Source organism: Lathamus discolor, chromosome 1 (assembly GCF_037157495.1).
Source record: "Lathamus discolor isolate bLatDis1 chromosome 1, bLatDis1.hap1, whole genome shotgun sequence".
Taxonomy (NCBI): domain Eukaryota; kingdom Metazoa; phylum Chordata; class Aves; order Psittaciformes; family Psittacidae; genus Lathamus; species Lathamus discolor.
Window position 1 is genome coordinate 3,257,130 of NC_088884.1, and position 25,157 is coordinate 3,282,286.

Here is a 25,157-nt window from a genome sequence, read left to right on the forward strand (position 1 = left end):
GGACACCTTCCACTGGAGCAGCTTGCTCCAAGCCCCTGTGTCCAACCTGGCCTTGAGCACTGCCAGGGATGGGGCAGCCACAGCTTCTCTGGGCACCCTGTGCCAGCGCCTCAGCACCCTCACAGGGAAGAGCTTCTGCCTAAGAGCTCATCTCAGTCTCCCCTCGGGCAGGTTCAAGCCATTCCCCTTGGCCTGGCCCTACAGGCCCTTGTCCCAAGCCCCTCTCCAGGTTTCCTGCAGCCCCTTTAGGCACTGGAGCTGCTCTCAGGACCCCCTTCAGGAGCCTTCTCTTCTCCAGGTTGAACCAGCCCAGCTCTCTCAGCCTGGCTCCATACAAGCAATGCTCCAGCCTTCACAGCATCAGTTTTATTTTAAACTAACTAAAATCAAATTAGTCAACTTCCATTGCCCACTAAATGCCCACTTATAAGTCAGCAACTGGGATCAATCTCCAAGTCTGGCCCAGTCTGGAATCCAGCACATGCTGAAGCACCAGGTCGTTGCACTGAAGTGGCTCATACAACCCATGCACAGAAGCTGAGCCCTGTGGCCTCGGCTCTTCCCCAGTTTTACTAGGATAGCCCTGCTACGGAAAGATAATCTGGCCTGTGAGGAACCAGTGAGGAAAGATTCCAGCAGATCCCCTTCATCCTCTTCACAGCGTTAGGGTTTTGCAAAACATGAAGCGCATGAAGGCATTTATTTCATTTGTGAAGGTTTTCAGTCAGATATTTACTGCATTCCCTTATAAAACAGTAAAAAAAAGATCCACTGAAACAACCTTTCCAATTCAAGGCATTTAAATACATATTGCAAACCAATTACTGAGTATTGTGCATATAAAAGTGTCACAGTTCAGGTAGTACAGGACAGATCTTTTTCCTTGCCTATTAAAAAAGCAAACAATCTCCTGATTTCAGTCTCTAGCCCTGACAAAAAGCTCCACCCAGCTGGCCAGCCAGGGGGAGTACATGTCCATAGCCCTAACCCCAACGTGCCTGCATGTGTGGGGGTCAGGATCACAGGTAAAGCAGATGCTGCTCAAGCCTGTACAGAATGCATAGATACCATCCCAAAGAGACAACTGCAGACAGGTATAGCTGAGGCAGGCAAAAGGATCTCTGCAGATCCATAAGGATCAACTAGCATTCCCTTGGCCAGCTCAGGGATCACAGTGCTGTTTCCCTCCCTCCACCTTCTTTGTCTCAGTGTTGTCAGATGACCACTTGATAGCTGGGCTGCTTCATCTTCTGGTTCATTCCCCAGAGTACTGAAACATCCTGGTCACTTTCAGACTGATCAAAATCCATGTCTGGAGAGAGTAAAACCTGCAAGGGAGAACAGAGAGATGGTGATGGACTGAAAGTTCTCAGCTCTTCTTGATACTGCTTGCTGAAGGGGTCAAGCATCCCTAGAGGGGGATGCTGCAAGATCTAATCCTCTCTGGCATATGCCTAGGTGCTTAAGGTCATCTTGACCGTATCTCCAACAACAGTTTTGGGTGCAGACACCAGGATGATCATAGATTAGTTAGGGTTGGAAGGGACCTTAGAGATAGCTAAAAGCTCTGTTTACAGTGGGACAGGACTCAGACACGCATGTTCAGGCCAGGCTGCATCCTCAGTGAAGGTGTACATAAAAAACAGGCCACATACTTTATAATAAGCTATACCAAAGCAGACCTTTCCCCAGGCCCCCAGCTGCTGGCTGTCTCCAGAGCTCAGCCAGAAGAGCAAGCAGAGCTACAGGGTTAGCTGCAGCTATGGCCAGCAGGATCAGGAGTGGTGTCCTAAACTGGAGCATCTTATTTCTACCTGGCACAGTCTGAATTGTGGGAACCACAACAGAGCACTGACACCTTCCAGGTAAGAAAGGGCACGGCTTTCCTGTGTGATCAAAAGGCTGCCCATGGCCTCCAGGAGCACCTACACACAGTACCTAACTTCAACAAGCTCATTTGGGCTAACTGGCTGGCACCAGCCTAGAGCCTTTGCACAGTGCAGAGCTACGTGTGGGACATCCTCCAGCCACATCATCTGGAAGAGGAAAGAGGCTGGATTTCACTTGGGGTATGGCTGCACTGACTGCAGAAGAGCTGAAGCCCAATTCCAGTCAGCAGGCTGGAAGGACAAGTTCACATGGGTAATAGTCATGGCTGGAGAGGTTGTTGGTTGCTCAACCCCATCTCAGCCCTCTTACCTCAAACACCCAGATTTGGGCAAAAGAAGCCTTCACTGGCATTACCCCTGTCAGTAGCTGCCTCAAAGTACAGATGAAGTGCAGTCAGGCCTTAAACTACAGCTCGTGTCATGCCCAGCAGTGCTCAGAACCTCAGCTGAATCATGGGATTTATAGTAAACACTAGTCATCCACATCAGAAACCTGGCCAGGTCACCAGAGCTCGCAGATCAGAGGGGCACAAGTCTAACAGCCCAGTCAAGGGGCTCCAGTTTTATTTCTCTAGCTAAGCAATGCCAGCAGCCCTTTCCCCACCACAGAACCCAAATAGCATCATTAGGTCATGGCAGATGCAGGTACAAGGGGCAGGTACCACTTTGCTTCAAACCCATGCACTGTGAATCCTCCCTGTGCCTGGCTCACAGCAGCCTTCCAGCTCAGAGACACAGGGCAAGGATGCTGCATGGGCTTTCAACCCAGCACATCCACATGCAGGCTGTCCCAACAGCTCAACCAGTCCCAAAGCCCACTATCCCTTCAACAAAACCAGAAGCCCAGCGGATTAATTTTATCTGTGGCTATCTCCAAGCATAGTTGTGAATTCAGTGGCCTCCACTTGTTAGCACTCAGGCAGCACCACGAAGCCAGTTACCACAGGAACAAAATGACTAAACAGGAAAAAACAAACTCCAATGAGTCAATGGCTTCAAAGGAGCAGAAGAGCCACAGGGGAAGATTTCCTCTCCACCCTCATGTGCACACTCCAGCCCCTCCATCTGATGTTATCCTCACAGCAGCACATAAGATGCTCAAAGGACAGCAATGGATCAGATTCTTGTCCTTTGCCCTTGATCTCAAGGAATTCTTTGCTGGCTCAAGACACACGCTGGGAAGTTTCCATATTTCCCAAGTAAAGATTTCCCAAGTAAAGATTTCCTCTGTTTTATCACATTAATATTGTGATGCTGTGAAACATGGGCAGCTAGTCACACAGCATTATAAACTCACTGAGCCGACGGGCTGCAACAGACGAGTTTTGCGGCCTGATGAACTGGTAATTTTGGTGGGTTTCAGCAGCAAACTCTAATCCTCTCACAGCCAAGTGTAGATGAGTGAGCAAGCACTAAGTATTGCACATCCAGACCACTTCAGGCTGCTACCTGCCCACCATACAGCTTGTAGGAAGCTGCTTGAGCCTACAGCCCTTCATGTAACTAACCTTCCTACAATCCCCCAAGGCAGTTTCATCACAAGACAGCATCTCATCACTATGACAGTCACAGGACATACCCTCAGATACTGTTTTCAAACCCAACTCCAGTTTGGGAGACTTCAGCAGAACCTGGGACAAGGCAATTTCCCTGCAGACGCATCCAGGTCAGGATCACAGCAGGGAATGGGCCTTGGTTTCCCAGTCCCAGGACAAGGAGCTACTGTCTCACTCAGCAGTCCTCAAATACTTCATGCATTCCTCCCCACACAAGGAGGCCAGCAGCTTGCAAAACAGCATGGGTCATGGTAAGGAAACAGGGCTGCCCGTGCACTGCCAACCCCTCCTGTTGGGAGAAGAGGCTGCCTACTTCTTTGGTGCTCCATCTAAGCAGACCTTACAGGTAAGCAAGCCATCTCAGTGGCAGAGGAAGAGACTGAAAGACATGGGAGCTGTAAAACAAAGCAGCTCCGGGGCCATTTCCCCACTGCGTTAGGTCCCACCAGCCTGGTGGAGGTGTAAGAACCATGCCATCACCCTCCTGCATTGGAGCTTACATGAGATGCCGTGAGTCAGTAAGACTGAAAAGTGGGATGGTTTCCCTCCAGAGGCACCTCTATGCACACTTTCATTCAGTCTCCCCATAAGTAGCAGGCATCCGAGTTCACCCTGAGTTGGAGATACTTAAAAAGCAGCTCACCTAAGCAATAAGCAAGTCAAACTCACTCTTGGAGTATTTTTCAATACTTAAAAGCAAGCAACATAGCTATTGGCATTCATCAGCATCTTCAGTCTTGTGAATGCCAAAAGTCACAGCTCTTACAAAGGGGAGGAGGATAGGTGCTGAACTCCATACTGACCAAAGGCAGGTCCTCACGTAGTGTATTAGCTTCCCACCCAACCTTAAAACTAGCCTCTAGTTTCACCCCAATGAGTCTTACAAGTACCACTGTTATTAGACCAAGTTTTGCTTCAAGGCTTGTCTCCGATAATGTAATCCTTCAGGAAAGGAGCAGAAACTCATCCCCCTCCCTTGGGAAAACACCAAACCAAAGCAACAAAACAAGCCCAAAAAGGATCAAACAAAACATACTGAAATCTGTTTTCCTGAGCAGAGGAAACAAAGACATCTCCGATAAGATCTAAATTTTACTGGCACTTGCCAGGGCGAGGGAAAGAGACTCGGGTCAAGAGCAGGACATGCACAAAGGACAGCTAAGGGCCACACAGATGAATGCACTTCCCCAGCCTGAACAGCACAGGATTCAGACTGACATCCTTGAGGGATCTTTCTATCCCACGAGAAGGGAGGAAAATAAACAGACTGTGTGAACATCTACCAAGGCAGGGCACAAGTCTGAAACAACAGAAGGGAGGTTTTGTCCCTTTCAGGGTTTCAGTATAAAGAAGTTCAGCATTTGCTCCAATATAAGCAAGAGCCCATCTCCACATCTGTGGCTCACCAGAAGAGCCTTAAAGGCCACAAGAGGCTGCCAGTTCTTTTGTCTACAGTGCAGCCAAAGAGGCAGTAAGTCAAGGTTGCTGGGTTTCTTCCATTTACCAAGCCAAGGACAGAGCTGAGTTTTCCCACTATCCCTATAGAGAATATTAAGTGTGGGGTTTTAACAGGTTAACTTCGGTCCCCTCTTACTATTGTCCTTCTTCTTCCCCTCCTCTTCCCAACACAAACTGCTAGCTCAAGTGAAACTAATGACAGTCTCTATTGGCAAGATAGGCAGAGGACTGAAATTCAAGAAGGCAGCATGATGGGGAGCTGCTGGCGCCTGCTGCTAGACAGCTCTGATGAGCCCTGATAAACTGCAGGACACATTAGGCTCAGCCAACTCTGCTCTGTACAGACACTGTCTCAGCCCCTCCTTCCTCCTCCTCCAGCGGGCAGCAGGGAGAGGAGAAATTCCTGCACTTGAACAGGACATTAGCCCATAAACCCCTCATTTTCTGCTTTCAAGACTAAAATTCAGTCAATAGAACTGTAGGGCTCAGCCAGCCAACATCATCTTTAATTCATAGCCTAAGAAGTTGACATGTGAAGCAGGAGCTATACCTCCAAGCCCAATGCCAAGAAACAGAGGTGGAAAAGCAGGTCACACACTTCTGTATTTCCTCATTAGCTTCCTTCTCTGTCTGAACTATTTGTTGGGCCAGAGGCACAGGAACATGTCTGAGCGAGAAGGAGACAGTCCTCATAGGCTGCTCCAGGTAGGAACTGGTCCCCTTAGTAGCTCCATTACCAGAGTAGATCCACTGCAGTGATGGATTGGAGGATTTCAAGATGGACAGATGACCCGCACATTGAAGATCTCAGCAAAACATGGTCTGAGAAAAGGATTCAAGTACTTGGAAGATGGAAGAAGCCTTTGACAGCAGGAGTCAGACTGGGGGGGTTGTTTCTATTGTTTGAAACAACTCATCTGGTTGAGCTGCCAGAAGAGACTTTCCTAGCTTCTGGAGATTAACTTGTATCTTCCCTTCAGACTATGCAAAACTGAGCTAGAGGCCACAAAACTCTTGCCCCCGCCCCCCCCGCTTTGATGGAGCAGCTTCATTTGTTCATTTGTTGCAGGTACAGAGGACTAGTACCTGCAACACCATCTATGAGACTAGATGCTGGAAAGGAGGCTGATGGCTCAACCAGAGATGTCACCTCCTTCTTCTGATCTGCTGTAATTTTAGCTGATCTTAAACCTTCAGAAATGCACCAGCACATCCAGTGAGTAAGATCTTTACCATCAGCTTTACATTTTGAGCAGACCTCCAAGCTAGCTCTCCTAAGGAAGTATCACTCTCAAACGTCAGTCACAACCAAGAAACCCAGACTGTGCCATAACCAGGGACAAGTTCACACCCAGAGTTAATCCATCTTCATGTCTTACGTATGAGTTCTTGGCTTCAATGCATAACCATCGAGTCACACTGATACTGCCCAGCTCAGGCCACTGTATTGTTTTGGAGAAAGGAGGGAAAAGATTTCCTACCACACACACCACTTGGGAAGCTGCATGTTTCTAGTGACCTTGCCAAGCTACCACTGTTTATCTGGAGGCAAGGCCAGGAAGAGTGATTCACTTGTCTCAGCAGCTGCTCACATCTGCCTGCCCTCCCTGCCTCCTCTGACACTGCATCCTAAGGAGTAGCAGATGCTTCCCCACTATGCCCTCGAGACACAGAATCCATGGTGCAGACTGCCAAGCACACCCTTAAACACTGTCACCTCTGTGTGTGTTTTAATGTCACCAGTAACAGGCCATCCAACCCAGCACAGAAGCTGAGTTACTCTATCAAAAAGCTATCAGAGAGCAAAAGATACTTCTGTACATCCTAAATACCTCAGCAGAAGCTGCTCCTGGAGCCAGCCTGTGATGCCAGAAGCTCTTATTGCAGCGAGTCTTGCCAGTGAGCTGCAGGGTACCAGCAGTTGTACACAGAGCACTTGGAAACCAGGTCTGGGTGCCAGGGGAAGGAAGGGAATTCAAGCCAGTGACTCAGGTTGTGATCTCTGCCCAAAAGTCAATGAGAAGCACAAACACCACCTGCTCACACTGTGCGTCATCAACACGAACATCTCCTGGGGCTGGAGAATTCCTTCCAACCGTAACTTAAGCTCAAACTACACAAAATACATCTCTCTACAGCTAAGGGGGCCATCACCTGGCTGAAGAAGTACCAAATACTGACAAAACAGGGATTCCCAGCTAGATATTAGCCTTTAAATAAATGGATTCTATCAACGCCAGTAGGGAAAGCAAGCTCTAAGCCAAGATTAATTACTATTAAAATAAGGAAAGTTGAGAGCAACAGTGTAGATATGCACCAGCTTCAGCTGCCAATCCAACAACCCCACCCAGGTTAGTGCAAAAGCATCCCCCACAAGATAGTGTCCTCATTCAGGGCAATATGGGCAACATGGTCTAGTGTGAGGCATCCCTGCCCATGGCACAGGGGCTGGAACTGGATGATCTTAAGGTCCTTTCTAACACAAACCATTCTATGATTCTATTGTATATGACTCTAATATTTCAGCAATGCTTCACAGGCTGTGGTATTGCTCATAGGACAAGATCCTCCCAGGAAACAGCCCTCTATTGACCTGAGCTGCAAGCATGGGAAGTCACTTTGACTTAGCAGGGTCATCACCAACATTCATGAAGCATCACCCTGGGTCTAGGCAACATGATGTTATGTTGTATTAAAGCACACAGACCATATTATAAGCTTGCAGTTGGGTCTGAAACACTTTGGTCTTACCTGAGATTCCTCAATCCTCCTAGCATGAGGAGTTTCTATGGATCCATTAATGTCTATGGTGTCCTTCTGCTTATATTTCTTCATGATCAAGCTGTCCACAACCCAGAACATAATGGCCTTGGGGAGAAACAAATTACATTAGTAGATTTAAGAGACCAAAATACAAAGTGATTCAATCACAGCTATTTCTCTCTTTTTGGTTTCTCCAGATGTCCAGCCTTGATCAACCTAATTTAATATCTAACTTAACCCTGCATCAAAAGTGCCCATGGGGGTTGGATAAGTCAAATTCAGAAGGTCCCTTCCCATATACTGATTCCATAGTTGTCAAAGAGACTACAGGAACTGAGCAGCAGGTCAAGCATTACTCAGAATGAGGGGAACCAGGAAAAAAATGAGCCTTCAAGAGGTTTTGCTGAGCTAGTTTTAGGCAACCTGAACACTTTGCCTTGCTGTAACACCATTTGAAGTCTAGCCAAATGGCTAGTGACAGGCTGCCAAAGGTCACCACTGACAAGCCATCCTATAGGAACATAAAGGCGTTTGGGGCATCCCCATGCCTGTAGCCCTCAACTAAGGAGCCCCAGCTTTCTTCAAAGAGATAAAGTCAGCCACTCAGCAGCCTGGACAAGGGAACATGAACTGGGAAGAGAGACCATGGCAAGCAGCAGGGACAGATCTCTATATTTGTAACAACACATACACTTGTTTCCACTCCTCTCCACCCTGTCCTAGCCACTGCAGGCTAACCCCAAGCTCTCCATGGGGATGGACCATGATTTCCAAACCACCCCACCCAGCGCTTGCAGTGTCATCACTTACATTGACTATAAATGGCACAATGAGCATGACCAGGATGAGCTCCAGCTGAGGGTTTGGGATGTAACCCAGGAGGATCTGCTGAAGCTGCAGAGGAGAAACCATTTAGAAGCATTATTTGAACAGTTATTTGCTTCAAACTGGTTGCCTTCTTACACCAGCAGTGTCTTACATAGGGCTCTGCTTTTGCTTTATCCCAGCTCTTAGAAAGACAACATAGGTTATTCCCTTAGCCCAGTTGCCAAACACATGATTTTGTACAGAGCAAGAAGTACTCCTAGTCTTTCAGCATAACTACCCATAACAACTACTGGTGGGATTTTCCTTGGCTCCTTGCTGCAAAATAAGGTCACCAGCCACATGTGATAAGCATGGAGAGGAATCCAGCAGCATCTCTGGATCTAGCAGTGCACGCTGCTGAATGTGTTCACATCCAAGTCTGAGCACGGCAGGCTACTGGGCTGGAAGGACAAGCCCTGAACAGGAACAGATAAGTGCTGTCAGATTGCTGTAACTAAATCCTCAGTCAAGCCACATCAGCTTGTGAGCACTATGCATAAATGCACTTAAAACTGGAGTTACCCATTGACTCCCAAAATTGGCTTTTATACCCGTCACACCTACTACCACCAAGTATGTGGCTACAAGTGCGTCAGGTTATTATTTTTAGCTTTTAAAAATAACTTGTGACCAACACAATTACCATTGCACAAACTGCCATATAGAAGCAGTTGAGGAGGACAGCATACTACATGGATAGTTCTTTCCAAGTTAATCTCTAAGGGTCCCCCTACTTTAGGCATGGGATCATGAAACACCAACATGAACTGACTTGAAGAGATCATGTTGAAATCCTCTAGAACTGCAGTAGTTCCAAGTAGTTTCCAAGGATGGAAAATGAAATAAAAGCAGCATCTTATTCCTCTAGCTTTTGAAAAGCAAGAAAATGTGCCAAAAGCCAAAGTGTTAGGAAAGTCATGTTTCCACAAACCTAAGTAATAGCTAAAGATTACAGAAGGATGTCAACAAGTCATAAGTGGTGAAGACTGATGATGGAGACCACTAATGAGGCAAAGCTGACAAGAAACAAGCCACAAGAGCTGAGGCTTACCTTTGTCCAACCAGGTATAAGCAGGACAAGGCTAATCACAGTCTTCTCAAAAACCATTATCAGCAAGTAGAGGACACACTGGCCAATCCAGGCAGCAGCTTGTGGAGGGTCACCTGCAAAAACAGCATGTCAAATCTGAGACAGAAGGCAGGAGGAGATGCCCTTGCAGAAGAGTTGCCTTGTGCTTGATGCCTGGGCTGATTAGAGACAGGAAAGTGTTTCCATATTGCAGGTTTTGCAGCAAGACAAGTACTCAACACCAAACTTGACACTAGTGGAGAGATTTCCCATTTATAGTTGTGGGAGCACATGGCTGGGGTAGAGAGGTTTAGTGTCCCTGCCGGGTCTATAAATCATTATTCCACTAAAGATCAAAACATACCAAGATCTAAGTTCAAGTCTTCCAACTCCTTTTAGGGCTGATTCTGAAATGAAGATAGGAATTAAGCAAACCTCTGGTTAATCTGAAGGACATGCAAATGACAGATTTTAGACGTGGTTCGAAAAGCCCTATGTACCCAGCAGATGCTAACACTACCTGTATTTATCTGCCTCCTGCCCCACTCTCCATTACACCAACCTGCCTCTGAAATCCACCAAGAGAAATCCACCACTAATAACTTTCTTGCCTTGCATCTCCTCCTGCATCACCCATTTTTCCTAGATCAATGGCTTTGTTGGAGCCAAAGTCCTACAAGTGTCTCACAAGGCAAGCAGCTTCTGTAAAAGGGGAGAGATACAGCTCTGGCTCTGCCTAAAGACCTGAAATTCCCTGTTTATCCAGCAATGCCAGCACTAGCAGATGCTCCTGTGCTCTCAAGGGCTCAGTAATACCACAAGCGCTTAATAGAGAAGTCATTCCCAGGAACAATAAGGAGAGTGGATCAACTTTGTGAATCTTGGTTTGGGTAACCAACATGCTCTCATCCACCTGGGGGGAAAGATACAGGCCTTGGAGATGCACGTTTCCTCTCTCCTTCAGCAACTGATGGACATTGCCAGTATCCTCCCCAGGGTGTTGAGCTACTTTGAGCTAGATGGATACAGGGATTTGAAGGGAAGAAGCTCTGCTTGTGCAATGGGTAAGTATCCCATCTCCTCAAAGCACAGACCACTAAAATCATTTATATAGGGAAAGCTTGAAAACCCAGAAAGCATCCCACTCAAACAGTTCCTTGCAAACACGTGTTGCTCTGGGGCATCAATCACCTGTTTTGCCCCTTCTCTGGCACCCCTCTGTCAAGGTACCAGAGACTTCCTTTCTTCTCACCTCTTCAAACCAGGGAAAGTCCATAGAGATGGACCCTTCCAACTTTTCCCCCTACCCCTACCGGCCTTGTAGAAGTAGCTCACAAATTCCTGGAGTATTTTGACCAGAACAGCAGGCTCAATCCCTTCCAAATTAAAACTAATCCCAAAACAATCCCCAAAGACAAGATACTCTTGGACTGACCCTCCTCCATACAAGGACCAGTTGGTATCCTGCATCCCCCTCTCTAAAAAGACATCCCTTGCCATCTGCTCCCTGCCAAGCCTTACCCACCCAGTTACCAGCAGTAGTCTGAAGGCTTTTGGTCACCATTTCCAATATAAGAAGCATAACTTCTCCATCCTAAACAGAATTAATGTTCTTGCTGATGAAGTGAATGGATGGTTATGTGATACTCACTGTCTGAGCAAGAGACAGGGGCTCCATCACCTGGGGTTTTAGATCAATTCACTCAGAAAGAATCGATGCTAGTTAAATATGAATGTTTCCAATGGGATACTCACCAAGTAATAAGTAATAGCATACTTGTATTGCTCACAACAATAATGGTGCTATATCTATTACATGCGCTTGCTTCAGCCCTCTGTGAGTACCCTGCCAGCTGGTTATCATCTTCTCAGGCTCATAAGAATATCTCAGGTCTGCAAATCTGAGCTACAGTATCTGACTTAGGAAAGCTGCAGCATTTACTCTTGAATATGAAGATAACCCCTGGCAACACTGATTGGGCTGGAATTTGGCAGAATTCAGGTTACATCAGTGCACGGGAACCCAACCCACCATGAGATGCCAATGCTGTGGGACGGCAGGGGATGGGAGCTCTGCCCCACTCTTCTTGGCACAGTACTGTTGAGACGCGGCAAAGGAAGACAACACCAGAGGCTTGCATAAGCTCTGGCCATAGAGACCAGCAGGTCATACCAGGGCTTACTAAGAGCTGGTATCCAATCAAGCCCAGCTCTAGGGGAATCTGCTTCCCAGCAAGGGCATATGTATATTTTTCCTTATTCCACCATTTGATAGCAACGTACCAAAACATAGAATCATAGAATAGTTAGGACTGGAAAGGACCTCAAGATCGTCTAGTTCCAATCCCCCTGCCATGGGCAGGGACACCTCACACTAAACCATCCCACACAAGGCTTCATCCAACCTGGCTTTGAACACTGCCAGGGATGGAGCATTCACAACCTCCCTGGGCAACCCATTCCAGTGCCTCACCACCCTAACAGGAAAGAACTTCCTCCTTATATCCAATCTAAACTTCCCCTGTTTCAGTTTTAACCCGTTACCCCTTGTCCTGTCACTACAGTCCCTGACGAAGAGATCCTCCCCAGCACCCCCATGGGACTGAAAGTGTGTATGTGTGTATATATAGAGAGAATCATAGAACAGTTAGGGCTGGAAAGGACCTCAAGATCATCCAGTTCCAACCACCCTGCCATGGGCAGGGACACCTCCCACTAAATCACGCCACCCAAATACATACAAATATATAAATACATATGTATATGTTAAATGGATATCAATCAGTGGCTTGTTTCCTCTTAACCAAGGATGTCAGGTGGCTGCTCCTTACCTTGGCAGGTTTGAAGGATCACTGATCCACACCAGAGTGGCCATCATCCAAGTCTAACTCACCACTAATCCATCTAACTCTGACTAATGCCAGTAACACACAAATCACCACCTGCTGGCATCTCATTGTGGAAGAGGGAGCCTTTGGTGCGGTCCCTGGACAAGCCCATGAAACAGACTGGCCACATCTCCTTCCACAGTTAGGAAGCAAGACAGGAGATCTGGTATCAGCTAGCCACACGCCTAAATTTAGGTGCCGACTTCCTACAGCAAGATGGTCAGAAGCATCCTCAGATGCAAGTCAATGTCTTTAATGGATACAGTGCTGTCCAGAGGTGCCCTGCTCCGTGGATGGGAGAAGATCCATCTTGCATGAAGTGCTTCCATGACTTAAATCTAGGTGAGCACTAACAAGACTGTCAGTGCCACATAACATTGCCAGCCAGCAAAACCCAGTCTGCTACCTAGAGGCTAAAACACACCAAACAAAACCCCCAAACAGCTCTCCTTTTCTGTGTCCAGAGCTTCCCTTTCCTCATAGAAGAGTGGGGAACTGGTCCAGAGGATCTTTGCAGCCTCCACATCACACCTCTTAGGAGATCACATGCATCATGCTCCCTTTGAACACTTTCAGTTTCTTGTCCCCAGCCCAACAGGAAGGTAACTTGGGACACGTCAACTCTATGAACTGAGTTCACCACCAACCTCTCCTTTTAGCTTAGTGAACCTGCTTATAGCCACCCTGATAGAAACATCCTCCTTCACCCAAAGGATGCACACACTGCATTTAGACTTTGCTCTTCAAGCAGCACTGCTGGTGCTCCCCACCATCAGAAAAACCTCCTTGATGCATACTTAGGACCACCAGTGCCCAGAACCTCATCCAAACGCACACCTTGGATATTCCTCTTGTGTGTGGGAGCCCAGCTGCTCATACAGCAAAAGCAGCTCTGCTTGAGGCATTTGAGTTGTTACCACACAACAGGATTCGTTTTAATCCACCCTGCCTAATGTACCAAGCTGTCAGCATAGCTCACATGCTGCTGCCAAAGAGCTTTATTTACAGTCATCTGGGGACTGTGTGTGCACTGAACAGGTAGCAAAAAAGCTCAACCACAGCCGAAGAGGAGGGTTTGGGGTGGATGTGAGAAAAACAAGTATTTGAGAGCACTGAAAGTTGTGCTGGGTGGCATGGTGGGGATAGAAAGAGTCAATGAACGCCTCTTAAGATACACCAAAATGCTACCTCCAAACCCAAGGGATGTAACAGCACCAAGTACAGAGGAGGGTAAGAAAAAGCCTCTGAATTGCACAGAAGTGCTCACTTAGAGGCCAAGAATAGGTTTTCAGAGGTTGGGATCTGATGCACCAGAGCAGTCAGATGGGTCCAGCAGACACCCCAGACCCTCTCTGGCATGTTCTACATCTGAACTAAAGTGATTGCACAGCTGGAATCAGTTCCCAGTTTGCTGTGTCACTGCTCTGGTCCCTTTGGTTCTTGGAGACACTGCTGTTGTAATGGGATAAACACTGCCACTGTCATCTCAATCCAGCAGGTTCAAAGGTTTGCACCCCTGCTTGGAGCAAGGGACCCGACCACACACTTGACCATGTGAGGATGGATCCTCAGTCCTCTTTCCCCCCCTGGTCCTGGGGCAGAAAGGCCAGGCATGCTAAGGACAGGACACCCCCTCAGGTTAGGGCTATTTTCAGCAGTATTTCCTCAAGCACCAGCAGCCAGCTCCCTTGGCTGTTGTACAACATTTCCATAACATCACAACAGAGCCAAAAGCAGCCTATACGGATCCTCAGTTCAACTCAGCAGCTGGCACAGAGCATAGTTTCCTCTAACTAAGCTTGACAAGAAGAGTTCAACAGGGCACTAAACAGACTTTAAAGGCCCCCAAGCAACATGTCTTTCCATTTCCAGACAGTGGATGAGCACAGAGCATCAAGCTTAGTCTAATCAGTGACTACAACCAGAGTCATACACAAGTCAACATCCACAGAGATGTTTTCAAGCAAGGACACCCTCTTTTTCTCCCACTTGTTTCTTAATACTCCCCTAGAGCATTTTACTTGCACACTGCAGAAACCATCTCTTAATGCAAATTCATAGCATCTGCTTACTTCAGAAATACTGGAGTATTTCTTTTAAGTAATGCTTTAGAGTTATTAGACACAGCTAAATGCCAGGACACTGCAGCCACCCATAGATTTCCACCTGGGTGTCTGGTGCTGCCTTGGGATAGGGGAGGAAGAAGAAGGCAGGGCACAAAACTGACTCAGGCTTCATCTGCATGCTCTGACTCCAGCCAGCATCTCCCCTGCTCAGTCCGTATAAGCCCAGCAGCACCTCCAATACCCTGAGTATTCACCTCCCAGGTCCTTTGCAACTTAAATTCTCTTTCATGCAGAAGTCCCCTATAGGGAGAACACCTATAGACATGGTCTGCTGCTACCCCGCTACAGCAATGGTGTACAGAGCATTTGTGGAGTTTGTTAGCCTTAGGTATGTGTAAGGCAACCATCATTCTCTACTTGAATCCAGCTGAAGAATAAAGCTCTCCAATCTTTGTTTTTTGGAGCCAAGCACCTTCAGAAGAGACAGCAGCCACTTAAAATGCTGTTTCCTGTGCTTAGAGGCAGTCCAAAGAGTAATCACAAGCTGTTGGGCAAAAATGGAGGAACACAAGCCTATAGGAGCCTTTGACTCTCCACTAGCTGAAAACCAGGCCATTCCTGGCTGCAGCAGTCTTTGGCTGAGAGAAGCTGATCTCAGAATGGCTGTCTCCTGGTTTCTGGACATATGGAAGTAATTGACCTTTCTAAACAGCTCTGGATGGTTGGACACTTAAAAGAACAGCACAGATGTAGGTGCTTTTCCTTCCCTTTTCTTTGCTTGTCCATTAATGAAGCTATTGCAGTTGCACAAGGAAGAACCACCTGAAGTGGTGGAGATGGGTTTACCAGCAGCAGAGCAAAAGGAACCACTGGAGCCCAAACCAAAGGATAACTGCAGTGGTTTGGGATGCAACTAAGAGCTGGAGGGTCAGAAAGGAAGCAGCTGCAATAGATTCCTCCCCCCCCAGTACACACCCTAGATGGGTACTGGTTACACTGGCCAAAGACACAACCAGTCTTTTCTGACAGCTGGAGCAATGGCACTCAGCACTGTCTGCAACATGGATTTGCTTCTTCCCTTCTGCCTTTCCTCCTCTGCAGGACTGCAAGAGATGTTTCTGGGCCTCAGGAAAATTGAGGGAAGCAACACAAAGTCTGGTACAGCAATTAGACCAGAAAATGAGTCTTATTGCTGGAGCCTGCAACAAACTGCATGGAGTTTACTGGCATCTTCCAAACTGTTTTGGAAGCTACTTAACACCTGAGCTGAGAACAGCAGTGTTTTCCTTCCCTACGCCTACAGCAGGGTAGCACCAGACATGCCACTTGACTCCTACTTGACTTTTCCATTGTGGTCACTCTGGCCAGAGACCTGTGCCAAGAGCAGTGCTCGGTGGATGGGATATTCAATCCCCAATTCAAGAGCTAAATTCAAGCAAGCAACAGCAGTAACTTCTATTACTGTTAATGAAAGCAAGAATTCCTCAGAGGAGTGAGCTGCTTCTGTAGTCTAAGCCAGCCCTTGCAAGGGGCCAGTGACAGCTCAACAGAAGTTCATTACTGCTCTGCAGGGTTAAAGCAAGCTGTCAATACACTTGGATGCTTGCTTCTGCTTAACTGCAGACGTGGCACATGAAGCTGTGTCCTGGGATGGCTGTGGTTGGGCTTCGAGTCCTTGCTGCTTAAAACGGAAAAAGTGCCATCCATGAACCAAGAATAACTGGATTCCTCTTCTGTCTCATATGTGTTATGTTAGCACTCTGAGAAATAAGCCACTAAGGAAAAATAGGTAGTCCCCACCGAATAGATGCTATCAGGATGCTGAACATGCTTTGGAGATCACCGCTGCCTTTAAGCCTTCTTCCGTCCTCTCATGTCCCATCATCTCAACCCACCTGTTGTCATCTATGCAATAGCTGCTTCTGCTGTTTCACAAACCCAACCACCCCCTCCATTCTGTGCCATGATCCATTTACACATGCTGAATGCGAGCCTGAATAAGAGCTCACAAGCTAATAGGGTCTATATGATAATCCTCATTTGGTCCAGGTTCCACCAGCTCAGTTATCAGACCAGCTACTAAAAATAGAAAGCAATAAGACTACCTTCAGAATAGACTTAATGATTAACATCTTAAAGGTAGGAATGTGAGTGATATGAATAGGGTGTATTTTCTAGAGTAAGGCTGAAGTTGTCATTATATTAGATATAAGGAAATATAAGGAAAAATATAAAAACATATAACAAAAATATTGGGTTGGAACGAGATGATCTTTAAGGTCCCTTCCAACCATTCCAAGCTCAAACAGACAAAAGGTTAATTTCCCCTTCCCTGCAGCCTCAGAGCAGCACTGCTTCCCTTAAAGCTGGTTCTGCTCTTTCTGAAGAGCAGTGCTACCCTCTAGTGGGGCTAGCTGATAAAGGCTTTGCTGGAACTTTGCCTCAAGGCAGGAATTGGAGAGAAGCAAGACCTTGGCATGCAGAATATTATTCATAATAATATTAATAATAATAGTAATAATAATTAGTAGTAGTTGTTGTTATCTGGCAACCCTCACTCCCCCAACCCCACAAGTCATTTGAGAACTCGGGTCTGGGGCCAGGTTGGGTCCTACTCTTGATACCTACAACAGCTCAAGGCAAGTGCAAGAAGTCCTCCCTGCTTTGAGCTAAGAGGCTAGGAAAAAAACGCTGAAAGAACCCCACAAGAGTCACCAACACCACCCCTAAATACCTTAATTTATCATATGCATGCCCTGGGCTTTATTATCCACTCAAGGATTTAATCACCAACCTGCTATGCTCAGGTATGTTTGGCAAGGCAGCAGGCAGAGGTACCTGTGCCCTAGTGATGTGCCAGCATTTAACAATACACTGGTCACTGCTACACTCCATGAGCTCCCAGAAGAACACGTGTTTTTATCCCCAGACTGTAATTCCTCCCATTTTCTTCTCCCCATTCACAGCTGGGAGCAGTTATGGTTATGACACCTACCATATTCTCCGAAGACCAGGTACGTGTACTTCTTATGCTGCACGATCCAGGAGACAACTTTCACACCAAGCCAGATCAGTAGCATCCCCAGCGTGGCATCAAGGATGAAATTAATAAGGTAGCTAAGGAAAAGAAGGCAGGAGAGGAAAACTCAGGTTTCAGTTGTGTTCTTATTCAAAAATTTTCTTTTTCCAGTGTGGGATCCATAAGAAACACACCAAGACTTAAAAGAAAACCCCACTCAATAGTCCAAGCTCACTTCCTCACTCTTTTACTGGATTTTCCTACAGCCTTACCAGCAATTTCTTAGCTCAAAGCCTGTTTAGCATAAAAGGGAGCAGGCTCCATCAAGTCTCTGGCATCACTCACTTATTCCTACAGCATTAAACACTTTCTGGGCTAGCCTTGCTTAAGAGTTACCCCCAAAAAGGAGGCTTTCCATTTGCAGCATCATTTGTCCTTACTAGGATGAAATCCCAAGTTTAAGGGAAACAGAACCAAACATTCCTGCAGTTTCATACAAGGAAATGGAAGCTTCTTGGACACCACATCTGCTCTGCCAGCTGTGCCACAGGAGGGGAAAAAAAGTCCATTTTAGTGAGCAGCTATAAGAGGCTCCTATGAGCAGAGACACAGATGGAGAGGCAGAAACTCTTGGGAGAGGTGATGGGTCCTGGCTCAGCTTCCTGGCACCCTGGGGTCCCCAAAAGCCTCCAGTTCAGGGTCCCACTGCAGATTCAGGAGCTGAATGCATCCCTACCAGGAGATACGGGCTCAATGGACTTGCTCTGCAGCTTTGGATGTTTAAGCCTCACTGGACAGAGTGCCGGCAGCAGGAGACCTCCTGCAGATTGCAGGGCCCAAGCTCTAATCCAGGACTTGGTATTTTAATGAACTCCAGAGGAAAAAGGTATCAGACTGATGTTTTCTGGCCAGTTTTCCATTACTGGAATATCTGCTGTCAGATGAGGCCAGATTTCTACGGCATGAAGACAATACCAAGCACAGAGCTACAGGAACGAACATTTCCTTATCCAGAACTTGATCCTACCTCTGAATACAGACACTGAAAATAACCATCTGCTTTTGAAATCACAACATTAACTTTTCCTACATCCAAAGTCTATGAACAGCTTATTACATGCTGCTGAAATCAGAGTCTTCTGATACAAACACAAGGCTCTGATGGTTTACACTCTGCAGGACATGTAGTGTGGGAGCCTCAAAGCCCAGAGACAGGGCTGTAGGGTTTTCAGCTGCCTGTTCATGATGATAACTCAGGCAGCACAGGGAAACTTAAAACATACATTGAAACCCAAAGGGCACTTTCACAAGTATGAACAGGCTTATTTTAACAGTGTATGTTTAAAACGACAACGAATCATTTCAGAGGCTATATTTAGCCCCAGACTTCTGTTTTAAGAAACATATCAATGTGCAGCACTTCAATACATAAAAGGGAGGTGGGCCAGGAGGTTTTCAGCAGCACTCTGAAGCCTTAAGGAGTTTATCAAAACAGGATAAAGTTAATTCTTAAACAAAATCTGTAGCTGTGAAGTGGCTGGTCTGACATAAAGATGGCACTCCTATATTAAGTGCAAATGCTGGCTTAGAAAGCCCCCAAACAGGGCTACAAGTGGTAGGTGCAACTGAATATCCAAAAACCACATCCATACATTGGACCTTCACCCACATGGTTAGGAAAACATTCTCAATACTGCCCCGAGACCAGCCAGATTACCAAGTCTGGTGCTCCAACAAATAGGACATTTGACATAGAACCATAGAACCAACCAGGCTGGAAAAGACCTTTAAGCTCATCCAGTCCAACCATTCCATAGCACTGCCAAGGCCACCACTGCCCCATGGCACTGAGGCCTCGTCTCCACGCTGTGTGAACCCTTGCAGGGCCGGTGCCTGCAGCCCTGCCCTGGGCAGCCTGTTCCAATGCCTGAGCACCCTCTGGGGCAGGAATTGTTCCTCAGCTCCATCTAAACCTGCCCTGGGGCAGCTTGAGGCCGGTTCCTCTTGTCCCATCCCTTGCTCCTTGGGAGCAGAGCCCAGCCCCTCCTGGCTCCATCCTCCTCTCAGGCACTTGTAGGGAGCCATCAGGTCCCCCCTGAGCCTTCTCTTCTCCATCTGACCCCCCCAGGTCCCTCAGCCGTTCCCCATCACACTTGGGCTCCAGGCCCTGCACCAGCTCCGCTGCCCTTCTCTGGCCCCGCTCCAGCCCCTCAATGTCTCTCTTGTAGTGAGGGGCCCAGAGCTGAGCACAGGATTTGAGGTGCAGCCTCACCAGTGCCCAGCACAGGGGCACAATCACTGCCCTGGCCCTGCTGCCACACTGGTGCTGATACAGGCCAGGATGCTGGTGGCTTCTTGTATACCTGGGTACAAGCTGGTTGTGTTCAGTGGCAATTCCTCAAGACCACACTGCATTATTTACTGTCGTTTTTTGCCAGTACATTTCCAGACACTTCTGATCGTCACAAAAGCATGACCCCATCACTTCATCTCTGTCAGACTGCAAAGACCATTAGATAACCCATACCCTGAAAACAAGTTCAAGACGGTTTATCCCCAGTTAGTCCTTCAAATAGATCAGTTTCCACCATGTATGACATTTCCAAGCAGGCTTGCTTCTTCCTTTTCCAGATATAGGATGTGAATGCAAGCACCTCATATACTTACAGAGAGCAAGGGTCCTCTTCAGTGAGATCCGACAGAAAAACATTGGCAAAGTGGATGAAGAGGGAACCTATTGCTTGCTTGGATGTATCATAAAACCTGGAGGAAAAGACAAAGATCAGTGTCCTGGAGCACCAGCAGCAGAGCAGTCACCCAAGCAGGGGCCCTGTGTGGATCTGCTTCCCTCCAAGATGCACTGATGTCCAAGAAGCTGTGCATGGTGGTAAGAGGCAGTTTGGACAACTTCAGATACTTAAGGAAAAAGAATATAAACAGATACACCAGTGACTTACAGTGTTTGTACCCATGCATAGGGAGTTAGGTTGAATTCCCAAGTTATTATAGAGGAAGAACCAAACTGAGGAGACTGACAGCCTTTTCATCACTAACACTGACTGGTAGCTCTAAGCTGCCAAGCTGCCCTGACTGTACTTCAAGCCCAACCCATATGCCCACCTCTCTACACCCCATAAACCCTACAATAGACAGAGATCCTTTGTAGAGGTAGCAATACCCAGCTACCTTACATCAACACGGACTGGGCTATGCCTGAGCTGGGTCAAAGGACACCAAAACGGTTAATTGAATTGAAGAACAAGACTTGACGCTGTCTGGGAGACGGTCCCCTCCAATCTGCTGGCATGTGGGCTAAAACCTCTCCGTTCCATCACCTACAGTAAAACCGAGCTTTTCTAGAGGAGCTGGGCAGAGAATTTTACTTCTAGGGAGCACCAGCTACTCTCTTGAAGTGTCTTGGGAGCAGAGCATTTAATTTAATGACTAAATGGGGCTGTTCAGCCCGGAGAAGCTGCATGGAGAGCTCAGAGCAGCTTCCAGTGTCTGAAGGGGCCTACAAGGATGCTGGAGAGGGACTCTTCATTAGGGACTGTGGTGACAGGCCAAGGGGTTATGGGTTCAAACGGAAACAGGGGAAGTTCAAGTTAGATATAAGGTGGAAGCTCTTCCCTGTGAGGGTGCTGAGGCGCTGGCACAGGGTGCCCAGAGAAGCTGTGGCTGCCCCATCCCTGGCAGTGCTCAAGGCCAGGTTGGACACAGGGGCTTGGAGCAAGCTGCTCCAGTGGAAGGGGTCCCTGCCCGTGGCAGGGGTTGGAGCTGGATGAGCTTTAAGGTCCCTTCCAACACAAACCGCTCTGGGATTCTGTGATATTCAGAGGGTCTAGAAGGTTGTCAGTACAAGAGAAAATAGTATTACATATACATGGTCTAATCAAACTCCAAATTAAAGTCTCACCATATCCTCCAGGGACGCCTCTCTGCCTTTGGTTCCTTAAATCGTTTTACTGCAAAGAGAATGAGAGGTTACATCAACCAGCAGAGCTGAACACAAGTGCAGGCTGTGCCAACCTTCAATGCAAAAGCAGTCAAAGAACTCTGGAGCACCCTCAGTATTCCCCAGTCTAAAGCTGAGCAAATCCGAGCAACTTGGCTCCCAACTGACCAGAGAGAAATTGTGCACCCATAGGTCAGAAGGAGGCACAGTAGAGGTGTTTGGGAGGTAGGTGTTTGGTTCTGGCATCCTTCAGCAGCAGCATGATCATGCCATGGGAAGTGACCCAAGGGAAGCTAGGGAGGGATCATCACTATCTACCAGCCCTAGTAATTCTTCCAGGCAAACAAATAATGGTACTGACACTGAAATGGTTATGGCCCATGAGTTCACTAAACTTCTGGGTCACAGCAGGGCCACAAAGCCATCTCCTCTTGCAGATAACAGGACCAGAAGACCTTGAAGGATGCAGTGCCCTGCACGCATCTCCAGCATGAAGGTACCAATGCCAATCCCCAAACCCCCTGTGAGCTGTCATGGCTCCATGCCAGCTAGTATTAAAACCTTATCTCATTACACAGTATTTTGCATGCCCACTGGCTACCACTGTGGAGCAGTGGTCTTAGACACATGGCTTCAGTACCACCAAAAATATGCCCTAAGAAAGATACTGGATGCAACTCTTCCTTCCTTGAAAAGTCAAGATTGGACACGGCTTTGAGAAATGTGGCCTAGTTGAAGATGTCCCTGCTCACTGCAGGAGAATTGGACTAGATTAGCTTTGAAGGTCCCTTCCAACACAAATCATTCTGGGATTCTACCTCCCAAGCTCTCCATGAACTGAGCATTGCAGAAGCATCTCAGAAGGTCCTAGTTAATTTGACACAGAGCTCCAATGCTCTCCTTGGGCTCAACCAGTTTTTGCATGCACAAACAGGAGCTGCTAATGGAAAAATACAAAGTTCCATATCTCATGCAGAAGTCATTTTTGACTGGTTTGCTGTCTTCTCCAGCTAGGAGCCTATCTTAGATAGCACCAACTACCAGGCCAACTCTTCTCCCTTTAAACCTACAGGTTTTTCTGCTCTGGAACAAGCAGATGCGGAAGAGGCTTTTACACTGCATTAGATTTATTAATTAGAAGAAAGAAATACCCCAGAAGTAAAGGGCATTCAGTGGCACTGTCTTGCATTGTGGTAAGGTTGCCAACAGCTACATCCAGAGCTACAGACGTCATCATTACAACTGCTGCCCCAAGCACGCTGCCTCCAAATCTCAGGTAGACACAGGATGCAGCTCCCCATCCTTGCTCTGCCGCTGGAATCACTCTCCTTGTCACCAACAGCAGGTTAAAGCTGCCACAATCAGTTTCCCATACGCATTGCCAGCTTCAACAGGATCCAGAGTTAAAAATAAGGAGCTGTGATGGTTTTGGAGGGAAATGGTCAAAAATAAACATTCAGTGCATTTTCTCTAACATCCTCACAGGGATGAGAGCAGAGCCGCTGCTTGGTGGTGCCATCTAGTGAAACCGGGAGCCTGAAAGCAGCAGAACATTTGAGTGTGAATCAATATTCAGTGTACAACCCTGTTAGAGAAACCACCCCAGGAGTACCAATTGTGAGCATCAATCACCAAATCCTGCTATACACCCCAGCTCTGCCCAAAACCAGGCAAACCATTGCAGTGAGTACTGAAGAGGACACAGACTACAGGAGCCCAAACACGATTAGGTTTTATCATAACCAAGTGTTCACAATTTGAAGCCCTGTAGCTCCTTTTAAAAGCAACCAGAAGCCAGAACACACACACACCATCCCACTTCATCACAGCTATTCTTTCTTCATCTCCACCCAGCTTCATGTAATCATCCACTGCTTTCAAATGTACAACCAAAGGGATTTTTTTCACTGCTAACAGTTCTTGGCATATGAGGACACTTCCCAGGGCAACTTCTGGGTATGGAGACAGGGACATAGATAAAAGCAGGGACATCAGAGCTGCATGTTCTTTCTGCTCTCCAGCAGGGTAAGGATATGCACTCCTATAGACACGAGTTTCCTTACTGCCCATGGGAGGATGTCATGGTTTAAACCCAACCACAAACCTCGTTCACTCACTCCCCCCCTTCTTGCCCTCCCCCTGCTCCTGGAGGGACGGAGAGGAGAATCGAAAAGAATGCAACTCCCACGGGTTGAGATAAGAACAGTTTAGTAACTAAGGTATAACACAGATCACTGCTGTTACCACCAATAATAATAATGATAAAGAAATAACAAGAGGAAAGAATACAACACCTCAGCACCAGCTGACTGATAACTCGCCCCACTCCCCCCAGCCGAGCACCAACCGATACCTTGTCCAACCCTGCAGTCCACTAGCCCTTCCGGGTAACTCCCAGTTACCTCCTGGGCATGACGTGCTGTGGTATGGATACCTCTTTGGTCAGTTTGGGTCAGGTGTCCTGTCTCTGCTTCCTCCCAGCCTCCCCTCCTCCCTGGCAGAGCATGAGGCTCAGAAAGTCCTTGGTCAGAACAAACATTTGAGCAGCAACTGAAAACATCGGCGTTATCAGCACTGTTCCCAGGCCAAAAAATGAAAACACAGCACTGCACTAGCTACTAAGAAGGAGAAAAATAACTGCTACTGCTGAACCCAGGACAGAGGAACAGGGCACACTCAATACCTCTGGCCCAGTTTAGATCACTAACACTGCTGATAAGGACAGCACAGTTTTAAACAGGACTTGATATTCAGCTCTCTTGCAGATTTATATTCTTCTTACTCGTTAGCCTTTCAGTTAATTAAACTGCAGAGAAGCAAATAGCCTCCAAGTAAAAAAAAAAGCCCTTTCAGAGCCAGGAACTGATCTAATTCAGGCACAGCACAGTAGCTAGTCCCATGGGCATCCCATAACATATCCACAGGGAATCTGAATGACTGAGGTTATAACCTGAAGTAAGGCTTTTTCCTCCTCTGCTCAGTGGGGAAATACACAGCTTTGACAGCAAAACTCATACATAGACCACAAGGCAAACCCACCTCGAGAAGCAGAGCCAGCAGCAGGCTCAGTAAAGGCTGGGATAAAGCACTAACACATTAGATGGATACATCCCAAACAAAGGGCTCTTTGCTGTTCTGTATCTAGACAGTAATTAACTGACCTGCTCAGCCCAGATGCACTTGAGCACATCCGCCCCACGGGACAGCCTGGGCTCATTCCCCTGGGAAATGCCTTCCTGGTCCAGCCGGGAAGGATGCAGGAACTTCCCTGCCTGAGCCTCAACATTCCAGAAGTACAACTTTGTACTAGTTTTACTGGCAGGGTGAAAGCACAATATATGAAAAGACAATCCCCACAGCCCAGGATTTCAATCAAGCACATGGAGGGGTTTTAGTGCCACTATCAAACCCATAGAAAACCAGCACTCCAACGATCTGATACATTACTGACATTAATGAGCAATGAAGCAGCAGTCACGTCAAGTTACACGAGGCACTGATGCAGCAGTTTGTGTCCTATCCCTGTCCAGAAAAACTACATTGTTTCCCTTATCCAGCCAAATCCCACCACAAGATCATAGAATGGTTTGGGTTGGAAAGGACCTTAAGATCATTCAGTTCCAACCC

At 47.3% G+C, this 25,157-nt stretch overlaps 1 protein-coding gene across 2 annotated transcripts in view; it reads right to left on the bottom strand.

The window, feature by feature from the left end:
- Positions 1–681: 681 nt before the first annotated feature.
- The window catches only part of LOC136009184 (store-operated calcium entry regulator STIMATE-like), a 35,928-nt gene continuing 11,452 nt past the window's right edge, over positions 682–25,157 (bottom strand). For both annotated transcript variants that reach the window (XM_065669270.1, XM_065669311.1), the window contains exons 2-8: positions 21,492–21,540; positions 20,243–20,338; positions 17,552–17,673; positions 9,585–9,697; positions 8,477–8,560; positions 7,655–7,771; positions 682–1,328 (exon numbers count right to left, since the gene is read on the bottom strand). In XM_065669270.1, coding sequence (XP_065525342.1) covers positions 1,215–1,328; positions 7,655–7,771; positions 8,477–8,560; positions 9,585–9,697; positions 17,552–17,673; positions 20,243–20,338; positions 21,492–21,540 — 695 coding nt within the window. In that variant the 3' untranslated portion in view covers positions 682–1,214. The remainder of the gene's footprint in view (positions 1,329–7,654; positions 7,772–8,476; positions 8,561–9,584; positions 9,698–17,551; positions 17,674–20,242; positions 20,339–21,491; positions 21,541–25,157) is intronic.